Here is a 21282-nt window from a genome sequence, read left to right as displayed (position 1 = left end):
TAAGTTGGACTGAGGCCTTGGTGGTTTCCTGTGCAGGATAGTGACAGATTGCTCACTGCACAAGCACTAAAAGCAACACAGCACTTCCTGGGTGAATACTGCAGTTGATTTCAGAAAGCCTCTGTATAATTTCAGAGCATGATTTCGCACTGTCAGGATACTACATTTGGACACAAACTCCATTCTGTGCAGGTCCCCTTCTCAATGTGACTTCATGATGATTTGTGCCCACAAATCTATTAGGGTGGTCATGTGCAACAGCAATGGATTTAGGGCACTGCAGGTCCCCCCCCCCCACCCTGGTGCTGAGCTAAGAGGGCACATCATCATACCTATATTTATGTGGGTACCTACTGAGAAGATCCTGAAAAAGGCAACTATACCAAAATGAATTATTGTGAAAATAAGAAAACTGGGGTGGGGAGTAGGGGTGAGCCAAATTTTGTCCTCACTCAGGGCACCGTATTACCAAAGTCCACCCCTGTGTGTAATCTCACTTTTGATACTGTTTGTCACCTGAAAAAGTTTTTAGGTGATCAAACTGCTTCATTTCCAGTCAGCATATATCCCGTAACTTAAAACCCATAATTTTTAATGCCACAAATGGGATTTCATGGGCTACTTCTGTTGCACTATTGCTCCTCTGGACAGCAATAAGGTGGTAGCACTGAAGATGCATCACAGAGTAAACTAAAGCAGAATAAATACTAGTGTACTAGTGCATGATTATTGTGCCAAGAACATGTTACAGAATACACCCAGAATAAAACAATAGTCTGGTAGCAATATTGGCCAGCATAGTAGAAGCTGCTGAATTTTTCAACTTTCAAATTCAGCACATGAGAGGTGCTAAAAGGTTGTAACATGACTTGGGAATTTATAAGATACTTTGGTTATATTAAAGTAATTTAGTTTTGCTTGGTAAGTGAATTGTAAAATTGCATAGAACTCATTAAAAATGATTGTCAGATAAATGCATTTGTTTGTTTATTTGTTTGCATTACCTGACATTTTCAGAAGGTAAAATTAAAATTATTTCATCTTCTGAAAGCATCTTGATATGCTTCTTCATCACATGTAGATTTACCAAGCTAAACGTCTAGTCACAAATGAAAGCAGATCTGAATTCCTCACACCCCAAAACATAGTTTTAAAACTCCTCACTGAAGAAATTCACAGAAATTAAGTTTAACTCCCTAAAATGGCATGACCTATCTGCACAGTAACCTGGCCATATGCGCTTTGGGCATGTGTTTTGTTTGTGCCTCTGTTATGCACTCCGTGGCGCAGCTGCTACTGGGACCATCTTATTTTCCCTCACAATGAATCTCTCCCACAGAAGATGAGTATGACCTTGGTGATTTGAAGCAGCAAGCTCAAGCAATAAAAATGGAATCCAACAAAGTGGATGAATAATAGTCCCAGGCTGAAAGCAAAAGAGGGATGTCTTTTAAAAAAGAGGGGTGGGGGAGAAGAAATAAAAGAGAGGGAGAAATTAATTACATTCCAGCCCTGCCAAGGAGATGGTAGGCACACGGAACATACAAAATGTTATAGGGCTGCGTGACATTTGCAATCCGGCTTCGTGCGATGTCAAGAATGAAGGACGCACGCTGCTCACGTCAACGAATACTAGAATAATTTGTACTTTATTTAAAAATAGTAAAGTGTTTCTTGTCCATGCAAGTCATAACAGTGCACCATGCCTCCAGAAAAGACACGTGACGTTGACATTTTGGCTTTTTCCACACTTGACATTTATTATGGAACTTTGTGTTTTGTTCATTTGCTTTTTATAGGACACCTGCATGATACCATGATCAAAATATGCTCCTCTCTTGTTTTGCCCTCCTCTCATCTCAGAAAATCAGACTTTTAAAGCATAACTGAACTTCTGTGCATTTCCCCCAAGTGTAGATGGTCTATTGCACAGCCATTTTGTCTGGTTATGGCCCTGTATGGGTGGCTCTAAAAGTTTCCTTCTCTATGGTCCATCTCTCTTCTCTGTCCCCGCCCCCACCCCCAAATTGCAGCAGGGCAGAGATCATGATCGTAAGTCTAGTAAGAGGGAAGAAAATATATAACCTTCTGATCTGTTTGCAAGGTGGTTTTATACAACAATGAGTGTCCCACAGACATCTTAATTTGCTTGCAGGTGTTTAAACATCATTCTTTCAAGCAACACTTTCAAGGCATTTATCTATTGCTTTCCAAACTGCAGAAAGTCTGTTTCTTTTTTCTAAGTGGTTTTCTTGAGCAAAGGCAATGGAACACTTAGGCCCACTTTAATTGCAAAAAAACTGAAGTTACAATATGCACTTGAAATTGGGTTTATCCACATTTACCTTTCCTCTGCTCTTCCCAGGAACAGTCTGTGCTTTAAAGCTCCATGTCAAAGCACCTGTTTTTGTTTGTGCTTAGGAGATTTCTCTGCAAAAACCACACTCTTTAAAACTCAATTGGAGTAAATGACAATCCACAGAAAATCCAAACTGAGGTTTCCCAAGCCTGGTGCCCTCCAGATGTCGTTGGACAGCAACTCCCATTAGTCCCAATAAGCATGGCCAGTGGGCAAGGGACTGAGAGCTGTAGTCCAACATCTGGAGGGAACCAGGCTGAGACAGCCACAGATGCTCCATGTTAGTTGGTGAAACGTGAAGAAGACAATCCCATGCACAGATGGGGTGCTGACTCAAGGGAATCAAGTACATTACCGTATTTTTCGCCCTATAGGATGCACTTTTTCCCCTCCAAAAATGAAGGGGAAATGTGTGTGCATCCTATGGGGCGAAGTCGCACAGCTCTCTCACGGCTTATGGAGATTTCCCCGCCCCAGCCCCGCACCTGGGGGGGGGGGAAATAATTTTTTTTCTTTATTTCCCCCCCAAAAAACTAGGTGCGCCCTATGGGCAGGTGCGCCCTATGGGCCGAAAAATACGGTATTTCCTCCTTTTGGGTTTTTATTTTTCTTCGGGGCTATATATACTGCTGTATTAAATCCTGATGTCAAATAGGGATGTATCTTTTTCTGTGTGCCATTTTTACATACAGATGTATTTTTTTTCTTAACTGGGGGGAAATGACACTGACACATAATGCAGTAAGAATGAAGGAGGGCTTCGAATGAACTTTCAGACATGGACATCTCAGGTCCTTCTTTTTAAGGCCTAATGGCAGATCCCTTTATTGGATATACTGTAGGTAAAGATGAGCACAGATTCTCCAAATTCTCAGAGCAGACTGCATCTCTGTAGATCAAGGGCTGTTTGCATATATTTTGTCCTGTAAGGAGCCGGAGACTTGATGGGCAGAAGGCTTTGGAAGCAACAGTGTCCGGCAGCCATAGATGGCTGCTAACTGTAGGCTACGTTTGGAGGTGGAACAGCAAGGAGAGGCAGGCTTAAGTGCAGCGATGTGGACCAGTGAAGCGGTATAATGCCCCAAACTCAGCCCTACACCCTAGGCAGAAGAGTAGAGGTCAAGGTGCCTACAGCCAGGGTACTTAGGGATGTTGTCAGCAGGTTGGTGTGAGAAAGGGGCTCTGTGTTCTGCTCCAGCCACAAGTATTCCTCATCCAGTTTGCGTCTCTGTAGCTCACGGCCGATGTGCTCACGGATGGACTCGTAATACCTGTTGATGTATTTGATCTGGGTGTGTGTGTGTGCGGAGTGGGAGAGACGGAGTGGGAGAGACAGAGAGACAGAGAAATGGAACACTGTGTTTGGTGTGGCAGGCTCCTCCCCTCTTCATGACCCTGCTCTCTTTACCCACCAGGCTTTTGCTACAGATGCTTGAGGATTTTAATCAGTCTGTAATTTTAAGCAAACAAATCTAATTCATACACCCTGGGCCCTTCTTTGGTCTGTTCCAAATTGTTTCATTGGGTTTTAATATTCTATGAGTGCAGGTTTGCAACCCACCCCAGAACCTTATACTGAAGGGCTGGTAGGAAATCCTATTAAATTAAATAAATACTAGTTCAGAGATCGAGCACAGTTCTCTTTTAGCTTTTGCACTTCTCCAAATTTTACAGTTCTTGGCTCAATATACCAAAATGCATACAGAAATGCATGTTTTAGATGCACACCAAATGAATGTTTTATGATCATTTATGTACCCCTATCAGGGCAAAAAATGCATATTTTAGGATAACGTGCATGCAAATATAATGTTAATTTTTGTATGTGTTTTCTTAAAAATTGCAGATGGGTGTAGAAATGGGCTGGAATGAATGAACAATGCCAGAAACAGACTGATCTGCCCACCCTTAGCTTGCACCCACCTGTTCCGAGGACAGGAGGTTCACATCAATGAGGTTCCGGTCATAGGGCACTAGGGACACCACCTCAAAGGTCAGGTAGGGCTCTTCAGACATTTGGTACTATGGCAGACAAAGAAAGGAGGTGGCTCACATTTTTTTCAGCAGTTGCATCAATTTTGTGAGGTTGAGTTTTGCATGTACATTCTCTCTTCTGTAGAATCAAAGGTCAACTCGGGCGTGTGAACAAGCCAAAACCACTCAGCTTCCTCACAAACTACAGTCCTAATGAAAATTACACACCACATTTACTTTTCTTTAAAAACAACAACAACAACCACCCATGGGCATGGTTTGCCATGACACCTTTAGATTCACATCTTGTCTGGCCTTTAGTGAAGTCTGTTCACATATATAATTGCCAGTTGTCAAGTTATAGCATGAAGAAGTCAAATGTTGTCCATACACGACTGAGTTGGCCCCAAGGAAACCCAAGGGATGATGGGGTTGTCCCGCACCATCCTACGGGTGACAATGACCACCTACCCTTGCCCTGGATATTGCGTTATAGCAGGTATGAAGAACCTGTGGCTGTCCAGATGTTGCTAGATTACAGCTCCCACCTGACCCTGCCATCATGATCAATTGTCAGTGTTGATGGGAGTTGTATTTTTTGCACCACACTTCAGCCAAAAAGGCTCCCCTTGTCCTCTTTCTGTGCAATTGGTCCTGGATTAGGGGCTGCAGTTATTTCACACAAAGGACAATTATAAATGCTTTGTTTCCCTTTTAACATGCAGAAGGGCCCTCCTTAGAATGTGAAATGGGAATGAAAGAGACTTTGAGGATTCCAAATACCTTAAAGCCTGACCTGTATGTTGCAGAATCTCTACCTGTTTAAGGTTACAGCTCACGGTTTGTACAGAAAATGTCCTGCAGGTTGTCTTGCACCCACCCATTAGTGACCTATCAAAGGCAGAGAAGAAACATCACCTTGGTCTTTGCTTCTACCACAACAGCAATGTCCTCCAGGCGGATCCCAAACTCACCATCCTGGTAATAGCCTGGCTCTGGAGAGAATGGGGCAAAGGAGAGAGGCAGAGAGAGAGTTCAGAGTGCTTCTGTGCCTCCCCCTCCCCACCAATCTGGCAAATCTTCTTATTTCATTGCCCAAACCAGTCAGGCTGTTTATTTAAATGAGACCCTCTTTAGCAATGCAAATTCCTGGGTATGAAATCCAGAGGGAAGGCGGTCTCACAAAATGGGCTCTGAACGACAGACACTTATGCTGCAATAAATCTTATTAGACTGAAACTGTGGGCAGCTTTAGTTGGTTATGATTCATTGGGCCAAAGATTTTGGGTATAATATACAGCTGAGTGATTGGATAAAATTATGGAAAGAGGGAACAAGGTTTACTGCATGTAATGCATTAAAAGAAAATATAATGAAAATGATGTACAGATGGTATATAACACCTGTTAAGTTGGCAAAAATGTATAAAACTGGTAATAAATGTTGGAAATGTAAAGAAAAATAAGGAACATTTTATCATATGTGGTGGGAATGTAAAAAGGTGAAATGCTTCTGGGAGACGATATATAATGAGATGAAAAAAAATGTTGAGATATACATTTATAAAGAAACCAGAAGCATTTCTATTGGGAATGGTGGGAAATGATATAAGCAGAAAAGAGTGTAAGCTTTTTTTATTTGCCATAACAGCAGCTAGAATATTAATGGCCCAAAAATGGAAGCAAGAAGAGTTGCCGACGACTGAAGAATGGAGAATGAAGATAATGGACTATGCAGAATTAGATAAGCTAACAGGAAAGATCCGAAACCGACGGGACCAGAAATTTACCAAAGACTGGAGTAAATTTACGAATTACATGAAAAGTATTTGTGATGATCAGACGACATTTGTAGGTTTGCAGGAAGTTCTGTGAAGTGTATTATGGAAAATATTGTTAAAATGACGAAAAGGGGAGGATATGTTAAGAAAGGTAAAAGCAATATAAAATTAAGTAATACATAACAAAGGTATAAAACGAAGGATCATCAGCTGATGGAAGTCCAATAAGATTGTATTTGTAATAATTTGTGTGGTATGTTTTATAATATGTATGTTAAAATTAATAAAAATGTATTTAAAAAAAGAAAAGAAGAGAAACTGTGGGCAGCTTTTAGTACGGACACACTAAGACTTTTGGTAAACATGCACATTATTGTGATTTCATGTGATTTAAAGAACTGCAAAAAAAATCTTATTTCTGCTCGCTGTAACAGACTAACACAAGTACCCCTCTAGAATATGGTGTAGTGAATAAAACATTTTGCAGTTCCCAGATACAAACTCCAGAAAGAAAAAGAATCCCTGCCTGCGATTCAGGATGGGGAGGGGGAAGCAAGGCTTGGTGGCATCAGAACCAGCGAAGATCATGTGGCACTTACCTATGGAGGTGAACATGCCTTTTCCCAAGGGCACATTGTTGGCCTGAAAGCCCACAGGCCCTAAAGGTGAGAGGATCAGTTATTGCTATCAGAAAACCAGCCCAAGAGGTTTTGCCATCGCTACTGAACTATGAAGTCTTCCCCTTTTAACGCAATGAAAACCAATTCTCCCATGGTATTTGACCAAAGCTACACAACCCCTGCAAACAGACATAATATCATGAGAAATCTTGGTTTTCATTTTTTCATGTTAAAACTCCCCAAGTCTCTAGTCATGAAGAGATCAGCTTGAAAGTATCCTGATAGGACTGAGCTTAGTTAAAGGTCCATAGTATATCTGCAAGGAAGGAGGACGGGGAGGAAATTGGAATAAATTGGCCCCACCTTCAGTGACCCCCTCCCCCCAAGCTTGGCAAACTTCAGTGCCCTGTGCAAATTACTGGCCTTTGCTAAAGCAGACCCGATTTATAATCAAATGTGTAGGGCAGGCTGTTACAGTATATAGATTTTCCAGAATTCAGCTTCTAGAAGCGTAGAAGGTGGATTGCCATTTTTAAAATGTTTGCTTCATTGTTTGCCACTGTTGAAGGGCAATATAAGCACAATTCAACTTGACCCCGGTGCGACTTACACTCATGAACAGACAAAAAGTTGCCAATGCCATGACCAGTGCCATGGCCGTAGTTGAGCCCAGCTTCCCATAAGGCTCGGCGAGCAAGAGCCTCCACAAATCTCCCTAAAACAGAAAAGTCAAGTTTTGTTGAGGAACGGCAGGAGAGAACACTTAGTTTTCCCGCACACCCTTTCCCACACCTGCAAATCTCAGCAACAGGTAATAAAAGGCATACTTCCTTTGACGTGGAGGTGGAACATAACCAGAATGCCTAGTGGCCATTGATTTGTCTAACTCTTTTTTACAGCCACCCGAGTTGGCTGCCATCACTACATCTTGTGTGACATGGCCTGAGAGGTGACCCCTGGAGAACTGCCTGGTGGGTCAGGATCTAAGTAAAATTGAGACACAAGAGGAAAGCGGTGTGGGAGCGGGAACAGAACAACTGGCAGAGAGACTCTCACCTATGCCCAAAGAATGTTCACAGGGCCAGCTCTATCTTTAGGCAGAGTGAGGAAGCTGCCTCAGGTAAGAGTGGTGCTGATGGCAGTGGCAGCGAACTGATGGAAGACAGAGCTGTATGTATCGCACGTAGTCTGCCTTAACCACCCTTACTAAACTAGACTGCTGCTGTCAGTTATGGTGGAAAAACACCACTGGTGTTTGTGTAAGACTCAACCAGCAGTCCAGCCGGCTTCTGTCCATGGAATCATTTCATTTGCCTCAGGCAGCAAAATGTCTTGGACCACATTCACACATGTTTTAAATGTGTTTTAGATGTATGGTGTGGGTGTGACCTTGGGCTGCCCCTCCTAGAGCTGAAATTAAATTTGGAGGAGGCACACACTCTATATCAGAAGCTGGGCTGACTTTATTTGGTGCCCCCTCTCACCTGAAGTTCTGGATGGAAAGACGAGCCTGGACAGGTCAATGACTCCCATCAGCACACGGGTATAGGCTTCCTAAGAAGTGGAAGAGAAGAAGAAATAAAGAGATGAAAGGAAGCATGTCTGAAATGGAGGGGGGGGGGAGATGAGCCAGATTCATGGAAATTTATTTGCCGTAAGAACACACAAAACCTGCCCTATACTGTTAAACCACTGATCTGTTTTGTACTAGGGGCAGCAGGGAGGGGTGAGGAACCCAACCCTGACCTAGCACTCAGGGATGAAGGGGGGGGGGGACACACACACACCATATTTTCCAATACCTCTTTCACCCACCCACTCAGAGTCCTTTCACCCAGAATTCCCTGGGTTACAGAATAATCCCTTATTTGTTGTTTCTCAACCAAAGATATTGGACCACATCAGTGAGGCCAAGGGGGGTGGGTCTTGTTGTTTGGGCAGCCCAGGACCTCCATACACACAGCCTAGGTTTGTGCCCCAGGGACGTCACTTCGGTGCTACTAATGCAGCAGTTTGACTTCACCCTCAGAGGCACACTCCATTGTTCTCTTGAGACAGATGGATGCCAACAACTTGCTGTTGTGAAAGATAATCAAACAGTATGTTTTATTAAGCACCCAGTTTCCTTGTCTGGTTTGGGAAGCCCCTTGCGGAGCACAGCAGATGAGTTTCCATTCAGAGTCATGAACTGAAACCAACATGCAAATCCTGCAACAAAATATTGCAGTGTTGAGTGCTGCTGCCTGGCCACTGGCCTGCCCTGCAGTCCATTCCTTTATCATTCCAGCCCCACCCTCCACATTCTGTGGCCATTCCATTGAGCATACTTATTTCTTATTCAGCTGTTTTTGTCCCCTCCCCGTCCCAGAATCCTCCCCTGAAAAGTGTTGTTGGTTGTGTTTTTTGTTTTTTGGTACTTTTGCAAACCTCAGGGTTCCCCAAGCCTGCTGATACTTCCTTCTTATGGAGGTGCTGGGAACTGCAGCTCTGGGAGGGGTACACTTTAAATGCATGGTGGGAGGGGGAGACCTGTACCAACTCCCACCTAGGGCCCAATATAGGCAGAGGTACCAGGGACACCGGTTCCACAAGGGAATCAATATACCACTTGGCTTGGTTACTGCTGGGGTCTCCCTAGAATGGGGACAGGTTTCAGGAGGTAAACCAGTTGAGATATTTCTGCCCAAAGTGATGGCGCCTTCATTGTACACCTTTAGGCGCCAGGCAAAAACTTTACTTTTTAACCAGGCCTATGGTTGATCTGCCAACCTAGCAGTTCGAAAGCACGTCAAAGTGCAAGTAGATAAATAGGTATCAATCTGGCAGGAAGGTAAATAGAGTTTCCGTGTGCTGCTGTGGTTCGCCAGAGGTGGCTTAGTCATGCTGGCCACATGACCCGGAAGCTGTACGCCGGCTCCCTCAGCCAATAAAGTGAGATGAGCGCCGCAACCCCAGAGTCAGTCATGACTGGACCTAATGGTCAGGGGTCCATGTACCTATATGGTTGATCTGTTTGACATCTTATACCAGGGGTCAGCAACGTTTTTGGGGCATGGGCTAATTCGCAATCCTGCAGACACCATGGTGGGCCAGAGTGCATGTGTGTGTGTACACATGAGTGCACGCATGCATGCACAAATGCCATTTCCAGCACTCCTTCCAGTGCAGAGGAGGCGTGTGCAGCTTCCCATTGGCTAGAGGAGCTTCCTGCAGCCAATGGGAAGCCGCCCAGCGTCGCAGAAGGCGGTCCCCGCTCTGCTCTGCACCAGTTTAGCCCGGTGCACAGGAGCCAGCCGTGTGGGTGGCGGGGCTCCATGGGCCAGTTAAACAACCCCCATGGGCCACAGGTTGCCTATGCCTGTCCTATACACTTTAAAATGTGGATCTTTTCGGGGGGGGGGGTGTTATTGAGTCATTGTTTTTATTCTGATTATATATGTTGTGATCTTTTCTGTGAACCGCTCTGAGACCTCTGGGTATAGGGTGGTATATTAATTCAATTAACAACAACAACAACATATTACAGTAGGATCCAAACAATATAAATTTAAAGCCTTTGCTGATGACTTATTACAAGACCCAGACTCCAGTGCAGTAAAAGCACTGGAGCTGATACAGGAATTCGGACAAGTAGCGGGATTTAGGTTAAATAAGAGCAAAACCAAAGTATTAGAGAAAAATCTGGACAATGATGAAAGAAAACTACTACAAGAAAAGACGGGCATTGATTTTGTGAAAAAAGTTAAATATTTGGGGGTGAACCTGTCTGGGAAAAATCTGAACTTGTACAAATATAATTATGAGAAATTATGGAATGAAATTAAGAGAGATCTGGAGGTATGGGTAAATTTAAAATTGTCATTAATGGGCCGGATTTAAGATGAATGTGTTGCTTTTTTAAGATGCTTTTTTTGTTTCAAGCCCTCCCAATTATAGATAATGTGAAATGTTTTAAAGAATGGCAGAAAGCTTTATCTAGATTTATCTGCCAGGGGAAAAAACCCAGAATTAAATATAAATTACTTACGGATTCTAAAGAAAAAGGGGGATTTCCCCTGCCAGATTTGAAAATCTATTTTGAAGCAGCAGCGCTTTGCTGGATTAAAGAGTGGATACAGCTAGAAGATACTGATGTATTAGATCTGGAGGGATTTGACAATGTGTTTGGATGGCACACATATTTATGGTATGATAAGGTAAAGGCCCATAATGCATTTAAAAATCATGTAATTAGGAAATCGTTGTACAATGTTTGGATAAAATATAAAGATCTTTTAGAAAGGAAGATGCCCAGATGGCTCTCACCAATGGAAGCGAAGACCCAGAAAAATTTTAAATATGGATACCAAATGGTTCACATATTCAGATTTATTACTGGAGGATAAAGAAGGATATAAGTTAAAACCATTTGACCAAGTTAAAGATAAGTTAAATTGGTTACATTATCACCAGATTAATGAATTGTACAAATTAGATCAGAAAAATGGTTTTGCTTCTGAAAAATCTAAGTTGGAGACGGAGTTGGTGGACACTAAAGTTAAAAATCTGTCTAAAATGTATAAGTTACTTTTGGAGTGGCATACAAAGGATGAACAAGTTAAATCAGAGAAGATAGATTGGGCAAGAGATGTAGGACATAACATAATGTTTGAGGATTGGGAAAGATCGTGGAAGAGAGGGGTCAAGTTCACTGCATGTACAATGTTAAAGGAAAATATAATGAAAATGATGTATAGATGGAATTTGACTCCTGTTAAATTAGCAAAGATTTATCATAACTGTGACAATCTATGCTGGAAATGTAAAGAGAAAGAAGGAACTTTTTATCACATGTGGTGAAAGACTTCTGGGAAAAGATTTATAATGAATTGAAAAAAATGTTTAAATATACATTTATAAAGAAACAAGAGGCCTTTCTTCTGGAAATAACAGGTTTGGAATTGCCCAAGAAAGATGTTAAATTATTTTTGTATGCCACAACTGCTGCTCGAATTTTACTAGCTATGAAATGGAAAACGCAAGAACTACCAACTGTGGAAGAATGGCAGATGAAGATGATGGACTTTTCAGAGCTAGCCGACCTGACCGGAAGAGTCCACGACCAGAATGAGGAGGAATACCAGGAAGAATGGATGAAATTTAATGATTATTTAGTTAAATACGTTAAGTTAAATTAATTGGAAAAAGCTTGCAATTACCAGTTAGGCTTAGGACTTAAATAAGTAATGTGATGAATTATTATGTTTAATGCTGAATTGGGAAGAAAGAGTGATGTTAAGTGATTACGGTATGTTAAAATTATAAGAACTTTGATTTGGAAAACCGTTAAAATGATAAGCACTGAAATTCAACTAGGGGGATACGAGGAAGTCACTTAACAATGTTAAGAAGATTAGTTTTAATAAGGTTATGATTTATGTTTGTTTGTTTATTTGTTAGTGTGTTTTTAATTTTGTGAAAATCAATACTGTAATTTTTTTTGGAAAAACAACAACAACAACAACAACGCACTTGGGAGCCACCTGCTTTACCATAGCCATCCTGAAAGTAGCAAGAGAAAAGGAGGGCAAAGTAACTTAGACAAGGGGGGGGGGGTGAAAATACAGCAGAAGGAAAACAAGACTTAGTCCCCGAGTCCCAGGTGTGCAATCCAGGTGTACATGTAGGAAGAAGAAACAGTACCTTCTGAAAATCTGTGGGCTCCCCCCAGTGGACAGTGCGGGTTATGTCCGTTGTTCCATCTCTGCAGGGGTGAGAGAAGCAAAGCGAAGGGAGCTTTGTCAGGCAACGGTGCCCGTCAGGTCAGGATTTTGCAACAGAGGTCCAGAGCCTCACTTGGCAGAAGGAGCTGGAGGGCTTCCCAAAATGTAGCAAGGCTGGTTTACCACATTTTGAAGTAAAGTCGGTAATACAGTTGCCATGCAAAGAGGCATGTCCCCCACTCCTTAAGGAGTCCAGAGTGTATAAAACTACCTAGTTTTAGGTAGTGAGGAGCTGTTTTGGTGGATTGGGCTCCCCACACTCAGCCCCATGGAGCATGGGGAGAACCTTTGAGAGCAGCAGTTCCCGCTTTGCTACGTGGAACTTGTTGCTTCCAGACACTTAACCCTGACTCTTAACCCTGATTTAGGAAGTGAGGGTTTCATTTTTTAGCAATGCCTTTGTTCTTCCTTCTGGTTACCTGTTAGATCTGAGTAGCTGTATTTTTAAATACCATTTATTGCGCCTCAACCCTGGATCTCCTCCAGAAGACCTGTTCCTTGAGCAGGGATCCTAATGAGTCTTAACAACAAAAATAATGACAATCAGGGAGCACCTCTGCTCTTCCTCCTAGGCATAGTTTGATATTTCAATTGTGATGGGTAGTAAATATTCTGACTGTTTATATGTTGTAACCTGTTCACATCATTTTACAGACTTTATAGAGAAAGCAGACAATAATTTGTAACAACAACAAGTATTATGACAAAATCATTATCCGCTCTTCACCTGCAGGTCTCAGTGTGGGTTACAACAATTTAAAACCAGTTTAAACAAATCACAGGTGAGTCCTAAAACACACTCACCCCTTGTCAAAACCAAGGTAAAGAGGTGTGTCTTCAGCATATGACAAAAACTACATAATGTAGGCACCATATGCACCTCTGTGGGGAGGAGGAAGTTCCACAATTTAGAGGCCGCCACAGGCACAATCCCTCCACTGCAGGGGGTTGGACTAGATGACCACAGGATCCCTCCCAACTCTACAAGTCTATGATTCTACCACCCCGAGCCTGTGAGGGCAGCAGAACTATCAAGAGGGTCCCAGCTGTTGCTCTTAACACTCCATACGGTCAGTGGCAGACGCTGAGTTCTCAAATTTTAGCGGCGCCCTGTGCAATGCCAAAATTGGGCGGCCCCCCCACCTCTTTCACTGCATTCTAAATAATAGTTGTGGCACCCCCAGGTTCCACGGCCAGTGCGACCAAACCAGTTGCACTCCCCTAAATCTGCCTCTGATACAGTCTGTAGGGTAGGATGCTGTATTTCAGAGATCAATAGATGAAACCAAACCCTAGAGTACAAGGAGGTGTCACTGGAGCATACTCAGAGTGCTATCCTTGATAGGAGAAAGCTCCATAAATCCGGAAGCAGCTTGCTAGGTGGGGAGGAGTCTCTTTGCTACCTCTCAGCAGATGGCTCACTGGTGTTTACCAGGAGGCGGAGGAGGAGGGGTGAGGCAGTGGGGAAGTTGGTGATGTGTAAGCACATCAGCAGGAGTGCCACATTGGCTCTGCCAGTGTGTTTGCACTCTGCTGACCTTCCTGCCACTTTCCTCTCTCCCTCCTACAGTACAGTGACCCACCTGCCAGAGGCTCTGGCCCACAAGGTGAGCTGCTTCTCCATAAAACCCACTGCCAAGTGCAGGCACCTGAGCCTGGCCAAAGAGAGAAAGGGCACCCCATACTCACAAATATTGGCCCCCTGAGTCCAGCAGGTACATTTCATTCACAGTCAGGTTTCGGGCAGTAGCATTGGATGGGCTGAAAGAGGAAAAGAAAGGCACAGAGAGGAACATCAGAATTAGCATGTTGGGTCAGGCAATTGTGCCTCCAAGCTCAGTGTTCAGTCGCCAGCAGACGCAGGGAAATTCAAAAACAGGATAAGGCGGCAACATTCACAAAATAAGAGTAAAGGAATATTACTATTATAGGGAAGCACATAGTTTCCCCCAAAGGATCATGGGAACTGTAGTTTACCCCTCACAGACCCCCAGCACCCTTAACAAGCAGTTCCCAGAATTCTTTGGGGGAAAGTCATGTGCTTTAGAGGCATGGGTTGTACACAGCCTCTGTTTAGATGATGGTTTTTATTCCTCCCCTGCCCTTTACCGTAAAGTCCCACGGCAGATGATAACAATATAGATCACAACAATTTACAGTCAGAAAAACAGAGCAAGAATGTAAGAAGCAACAGTGGCCCAAGGGGTGGGAATGTGCTACAAAGCCGTCCTCACAGCACCGGGGCCGATGCAGCTTATCTGAATGTGCCTTGTGTGGAGTGAGGTTGTGGTGAGGCTGGGCTGTGTGGCTGCACCGAGTGCCAACCTGCCACTCTCACTGGTGCATCCCATCCGAGCCACCACCATGGGTCACCCAAGTCCCACCCAGTAAGTGGCAGGGATGCTGGTTTTGGGAGGGCTGCTCCACCTCACCACAAAGGCTGCTAGTAAAAAACCCAAAAAACCCTGCTGAATCAGACCAAAGAATAGACTAATCCGGAACCCTCTTCCTGTTTTCTACAGTGACACACCATACATTTCAAACACCACCCCAAAGAATCTTGGGAATTGTCGTTTACCCAGAGGCGAGCCTAGGTGCTTGTGCCCTTGGCAAGGAACTGTATTGGAGCCTCCAAAGCCAGGAGAAACTATGGAGTAGAAACTTAAAGTTTGCTTTTCTTCACCTTTTGCACTCCGACAGTGATTTCCTCCCTGGCCATCAGAGTTGGGTCTGCTTTGTTCCCCATCCCCCCAATCAGTCTGTCTGCTTGTCCACCTACTGCCTCCTTCTGCTCCATGCTTTCCCTTCTGCTCCCCTTCCTTTTCCCTCCTCCTACAACTCTTCCCTGCTCTTTCTGTCTTTCTTCTCTCCGAGCCCCTGCTCACACTTCTAAAAGCTCTGCCAGCCAACTGGAGAGGGCTCCACAGGGCTGCTGCAATAGTGAAGTAAAGGTAAAGGTACCCCTGACCCTTAGGTCCAGTCCCGCTCCTGCCCACCTGGCTACAGCAGTACACACCAGCAACTGGATTCCTCTGCAGAGATGGCCAGAGGAGCCTGTATGCCTGACCGAACAGCGGAGGAGCAGCCCTGGGGTGTATGCAGGCTCCTAGCCACTCCAGGCGAGAGGTGCAATTCTTGTGCCTTCCTAGGCCTGTGCCCTTGTGGGCTAACCTGGCCAGCCCCTGAATTTACCCCTCACAGAGTTACAACTCCCAGCACCATGAAGAAGCTAGAGTTCCCAGATACTTTAAATGCACTGGATGTCTACACCTGGGTGTTTCTGGAAAGCCCGCAGGCAGAGCAAGAGAGTGACAGCTCTCTCCCAGGATAGCTCCCAAGAGAGGCAGCCTGCTTCTGAATCTGAACATAGCATACAAACAGAGCAGCTAGCAACTATTGGCAGCCGTATCCTCCACAAACCATCTCCTTTTAAAGCCATTGAAATTGGTGGTCATTATTGCCTCTTGTGGGAGTGAGCTCCCTAGTGGCACCTCCATGTCCCAAGGCTCCCAGGTGGGGATATAATTGCCTTTGTGCCTTTCTGTGAGTTTCCCGGAAGCGGGGGGTGGGGGGGGGGCTAGCAATTTGAGAAAACAGGATGCTGAATTCACCAGCAGGGCTCTCTCTCCCTATGCTTTGCAGAGGCAGGTGTGACATGCACGCTCAGGAACCCATGTGCACAAACCACAACCTATATTTGGGCATGCCATTTTTAGATCCTGCCCACCCCGGTTTGTGCAGATTCTTGGCAGCTCTGTGGTTTCCCTCTACACGCTCACGGCTTTTAGGATGGGCTCCTTTATGTGAGCATTGCAGACCAAGGCTATGTGCACATCAGTAGCTTAAAATGCAACAAAGTCTCTCTCTCTCTCATACACACAACAACAACAACAACAACAACAACAACAACATTGTGCTTGTATGTTGCTGTTCAAACCAGTGAGGGGGTGGGGGGATGTCTTCAGCTGATGCACATTAACTGTTTGATTTCCCCCCACCCCTGGCCCAGCATTGCTCTTCGTGAATCTGCAATCTGTACATGTGCAACATCTGCTTCGAATGTACATGCCTTAGCTTAACTGTGAAGTGATCATGGTTTAGGTTTTCAAATCGGGTAGAAGCTGCATCAAACAGCAGTATATCTCAAGAAACAATAGCATGGATAGGGATCCTGGCTCAGTATCATGTGTGCATCGCTTCAAACACCAGCAGTGGGATTGCACTGGAGCCAAAGTAAGTGGTAATGTGTGCCAAGCCTAAGTTCTCAGAGGCTGTGACGCCAGTTTTAACAAACCCAATTTTTCAACTGTTCTCATGGAGAATGCAAGGAGGTAGTAAGGCAGAAGTAGGGAACCTCAGGCCCAGAGGCCAAATCTGCCCCTCCAGACCTCTCTGTTTGGCCCTTTGGGGCTCTCCCTTGGACTGGCTGCCTCTCAAGGCCACACCTCCTCTCTCCTGGCCACGCCTCTCATACCCCCATTTTGTGCTCCTCCTTGGGCGCTTGTGTGGCTGAAAGATGGGAAGAGGCCACACTGACGCATTTCAATCACATGGCTTCCCCCAAAGAATCCTGGGAGCTGCCATTTGTTCATAGCTGTCAACTTACAGATTTGGAAAAAAGGGACCAGCAGCCAAAATAAGGGACCTGCAGCCTCATCTGTTCCAGGCATTCCAGTCTTCCTGTCCTCCTGCAGTCTGGTCAAACTCATGCTGGTAGCTTTGAGAACACTGTCCAACCAACTTTGTAACCAGAGGTTCAACTGAATAGAATCTGAATCACATGCACCACAAGGCCTATGCAGCTACAACTTAAGATGCCTCCCCGGCCTGGCTTTGCACTGCAAAGTTTGCAGCAGCACGTGCAACAAAATAGCACCCAGCATTCAAAAACCCCCTCAGCTTGCATTAACTAGCCACACACAAGGCATGCAAGCTCCAGCCCCCAGTCTTTCTTAGACTTCTTATTGGGTGAGCAACACAGCCAAGCAACACAGTTGGAGCCTCCCTCCTCCCTGGCTGGCAGGGAGAAAGGGAGAGGAGCTGCTTCCTTTGAAATTTAAGGGACATCATTTAAGGGACATCCATCAATAAGGGACAGCAGCGGGACATGGCGCTGGAATAAGGGACTGTCCCTTCAAATAAGGGTCTCTTGACAGCTATGCATTTGTTAAGGGTGCTGGGAACTGTAGCCCTGTTGGGGGAAATTACAGTTCCCAAGGTTTCGAAGGGAGGAAGCTGTGACTGTTCAAGTGGCATAGATGTGCTTTAAATGTTATCGTGTGGATAGGATCGTGTGTTTCCGGCCTGATTTCTGTGTTGCTGGAATGTAGCCTACTGTAATGCTCTGCCTGCACTATAATTTAAAGTAATATCATCCCCCTTTAAACAGTCATAGCTTCCTCCAAAGAATCATGAGAACTGTGCTAAAGGTGCTGAGAGTTGTTAGGATTCCTCTATTCCCCTCACACAGCTACAATTCCCAGAGTTCCCTGGGAAGAGGGATTGATTGCTAAAATACTCTGGGTACTGTAGCTCTTTGAAGGGGCAACACCTCTCAGCAATCTTAACAAATTACAGTTCCCATGATTCTTTGAGGGAAGCCCTTACCGTTTTAAGTGGGGGGTGATACTGCTTTAAATGTATAATGCAGATGGAGCCTCCAAATGTGTACATCGGTCAAAACTGCATACAAAAAAACAACAGGAAAAATTTGCACTAAAATGCTGGTGAATTTGCACAAATCACAGATCGCTGCAGAAATGTAGAGAACTGAATTTAAGAGTGAGAAAATGAGGAACGGGGGGAACTGATAAGGGCAGAGCCCTCCATCCCTATCCATCTCTAATAGGCCCTAGTTAAGGAGATGGAAATGGTGAGTGACATGAGAAGTAAATGGTAGAGTCCTCCACTACTTTGGTTCTGAGAGAGGGAGCTGTCCACATGTTTTGGGTTGTGGGACTGTGAATTTCGAAGGTTACCCGTGTTTCAGTTCCTGTATTGTTTTGGTAAATGTGAATCAGGTAGGTTTGCAAACCAAAACAAATTTATCCTCAATCCCTACCTGTAATGGGCCAGAGCTGCATTCAGACCAGTGGCGGAGATTGTCTCAAAGCTGGGTCCCTTGCAGTTGGCCTCTTCGCTGTGGAGGGAAAGAGAAAACTCTGGTTGGCACCCTTTTCACCCTCCGCAGCGTCATCACCACTGATTGATTTTCATACAGTACTGTTCACATGCCACAATAGCTTCTAAGCCATTTACAAGCATAAAATCTACTATAAATTCCATAGATAATTAAAATAAAAGAATAAAACAACTCTACCAAAATAGTAAAACCACTCAGATTTGATACCATTATTATTATTATTTATTTAATTTCTATACCACCCTATACCCGAAGCATAACAATGTGACAGTTTTTAAAAAACCCCAATTAAAATAGATAGGTCAAGAAGTTCAACTTCAGGGGAATGAATGCTTGTCTAAGCAGGTGTACCTTCAATAACCGGGGGAATGCCAATATAGATGGGGCTTCTCATATTTCAGCAGAGAGGACATTCCACAACACTGGTGCCACCAGTGAAAAGGCCTTCCTCCATGTTCTCACAATGTGATAATCATCAGACAATGGCAAAACTAGCCTAAATGAAGTATTGCCCTTTTCAGACTGACCTACGCAACTGGTCTACATAACGGGCGCCAGAGATTTCATTCACAGAACCGGTGGGAACATTCTTTTCCAGCCAGACCAAGTACCGAATCACTGCAATGGCATCTCGTACCTGTGGTTGTAATCGTTGTTTAGTATTTCTATCCTGCCTTTCTATAATAAGTACACAGATAAACTTACAGCAAAATAATAAATAGCCACGTTGCAAATTTATGAGCATGACCAAAAACACCCTTCCCTCTCTCTCTCTCTCTCTCTCTCAAAACCAAATGGAACACATGATTGCAATAAATATTCAAATATCATTTTATCATCATGTCTGTTCTGGAATGCACACATCATTCACAGATGTCCCATTTTGACTGTCTACACCCTGCACCAAGTTTTCATCTGCAGAGGCATCATAGTTGGCTGGAGCCACACTATATGGCTGCAACATGGCCTCATGGTATAATCTCTTCCAGCATCATGTCTAGCCCTGACCTGATACTGGACATGGAGTCCTCAGAAGACAAAACAGACACCCCATGGGTTGAGAATCTTGGGGAGCTGGCAGGGTCCCCAGAGTTCAATGCTGAAGATCCCTTGTGGGTCCTCCCCCAAGTTGATACTTGATGAAGAACCCCTGAAACTCTCAAAGATGAGGAGCCACCCTCTCCCCCACCAGTCCTGATGGGTGCCAGCCCCAAAGGCTTCAGGTAACACTGTCCAGACCAGTTATGGTTAAAGGGTCCACTTGCTGTGGTTTAGGAGAACTCCCTTGAGCTTCCACCCAAATCTAAACTCACAAGATCATTGCACCACAACGTTCCACTGCTTTTGCACTCGCGGTGGGCTTACATACATGGGCAGCTCGCAGCATCTCTTGCTCCTTGGCATTCTTGACTGCTTTGGTGATCATGACAGGAGAGTACTCCTCTACCAAGAGTTTTTTCTGTAAGACAGGAAGGAGGCAGCCATGTCAACAGGCCATTCTCAGGGGGGATGCACCTGTCGGCTTACCATGAAGCAGAGCAGCTGGAGGCAGGCCTTTGTCATCACTCGCAGAGCATGTTGCGCAGTTTCCCTTTGCTTATGCTGCATTCTATATGTGGCAGTTCTCGCAGCATATCTTAGAGTGCCTGCCTGCCTGCATGCATGCACGCACGATCATCTCCTGATGTCTGCTGTGTCCCTCAATGAACTCCATTTGAGGCAGGGCTCTGGTCCTGGAGCCTGGTTTCAATCCCAGAGCCCAACATTAAAAACACTTGTGAAGTAACAATCATAAGACATGAGGAAGAGTCCCTCTGGATCAGATGAAAGGTCTATCTAGGTTTAGGGGGATTAGCAAATCTTCCAATTTCAGGCTGAATTCACATGGCATTTTATTTCATATTCACAACTTTCCCCCTGTTAGTTCTACAAGACATTGTGGTGAAATACAGTGCAGAAAAAAGAGACTTCAGTTATACCACCCAGGAAAAAAACCACACCTCTGCACAGGTAACTTTCTGTGCAAATGCATATGTCCTAACAAGAGTGAAAGGAGAGGTGTGCCTAATAATAGCTTGTGTGACCTAAAAAGCAAGGCTCGGCAGCTCAGTTGTTATGCACTGCCACCCGCTGCAAACACTGTCAGGTGGCACAGAACCTTTGCAGGATTTAAGACAGCAAACAGCATGCAAAAACCACGCAGGGAGCTTCCTGTGAAGGAAGTTACTAGCTATGTTGGTTATGCTCTCAGAGACAGCATGCTTTTGAATACCAGCTGCTGGAAACTGCAGGATGAGAGTGCTCAGGTCTTGCTTGCCGGTTTCCTGCAGGCATCTGGTCGGCCACTGAGAACAGAATGCTGGACTAGCCTGATCCAGCAAGCTCTTACGTTCTTAATTGCACAGTGAATGGAGGCGATGCACTATTTGATGTCATGTGAAAACATAACAAAACTTTTGCTTTTAGCAAACAAAAAGGGGTTCCCATATGGATGGGCCCAGGGTTGACAATACTAAGCTAGGTGAATCAATTGTCTGACTTGGTACAAAGCAGATTCCTATCCTAAGTTTCCAAACCATGAGTGGTGGTGATGGCTCACTCTCTATGTTCTTCCTTTTCACCTGGGAAGGGCCATAGCTGAGTGG

General features: G+C 44.5%; 1 protein-coding gene across 2 annotated transcripts in view; it reads right to left on the bottom strand.

Annotated features, from left to right (window-relative positions):
- Window positions 1–3154: 3154 nt before the first annotated feature.
- The window catches only part of XPNPEP2 (X-prolyl aminopeptidase 2), a 34314-nt gene continuing 16186 nt past the window's right edge, over window positions 3155–21282 (bottom strand). Inside the window, exons 11-21 of one of the 2 annotated variants that reach the window (XM_083722256.1) lie at window positions 20007–20096; window positions 19165–19274; window positions 18557–18634; window positions 14185–14256; window positions 12416–12476; window positions 8218–8287; window positions 7344–7448; window positions 6713–6772; window positions 5252–5328; window positions 4283–4381; window positions 3155–3647 (exon numbers count right to left, since the gene is read on the bottom strand). In XM_083722256.1, the coding sequence (XP_083578382.1) occupies window positions 3453–3647; window positions 4283–4381; window positions 5252–5328; window positions 6713–6772; window positions 7344–7448; window positions 8218–8287; window positions 12416–12476; window positions 14185–14256; window positions 18557–18634; window positions 19165–19274; window positions 20007–20096 (1017 nt within the window). In that variant the 3' untranslated portion in view covers window positions 3155–3452. The remainder of the gene's footprint in view (window positions 3648–4282; window positions 4382–5251; window positions 5329–6712; window positions 6773–7343; window positions 7449–8217; window positions 8288–12415; window positions 12477–14184; window positions 14257–18556; window positions 18635–19164; window positions 19275–20006; window positions 20097–21282) is intronic. The other variant, XR_014560171.1, reaches the window with a different exon arrangement.

The sequence above is a fragment of the Podarcis gaigeae genome, assembly GCF_964106915.1.
Source record: "Podarcis gaigeae genome assembly, chromosome: Z".
NCBI lineage: Eukaryota > Metazoa > Chordata > Lepidosauria > Squamata > Lacertidae > Podarcis > Podarcis gaigeae.
Note: the sequence above shows the minus strand (reverse complement) of the source record. Positions and strands in the feature narration are given on the sequence as shown.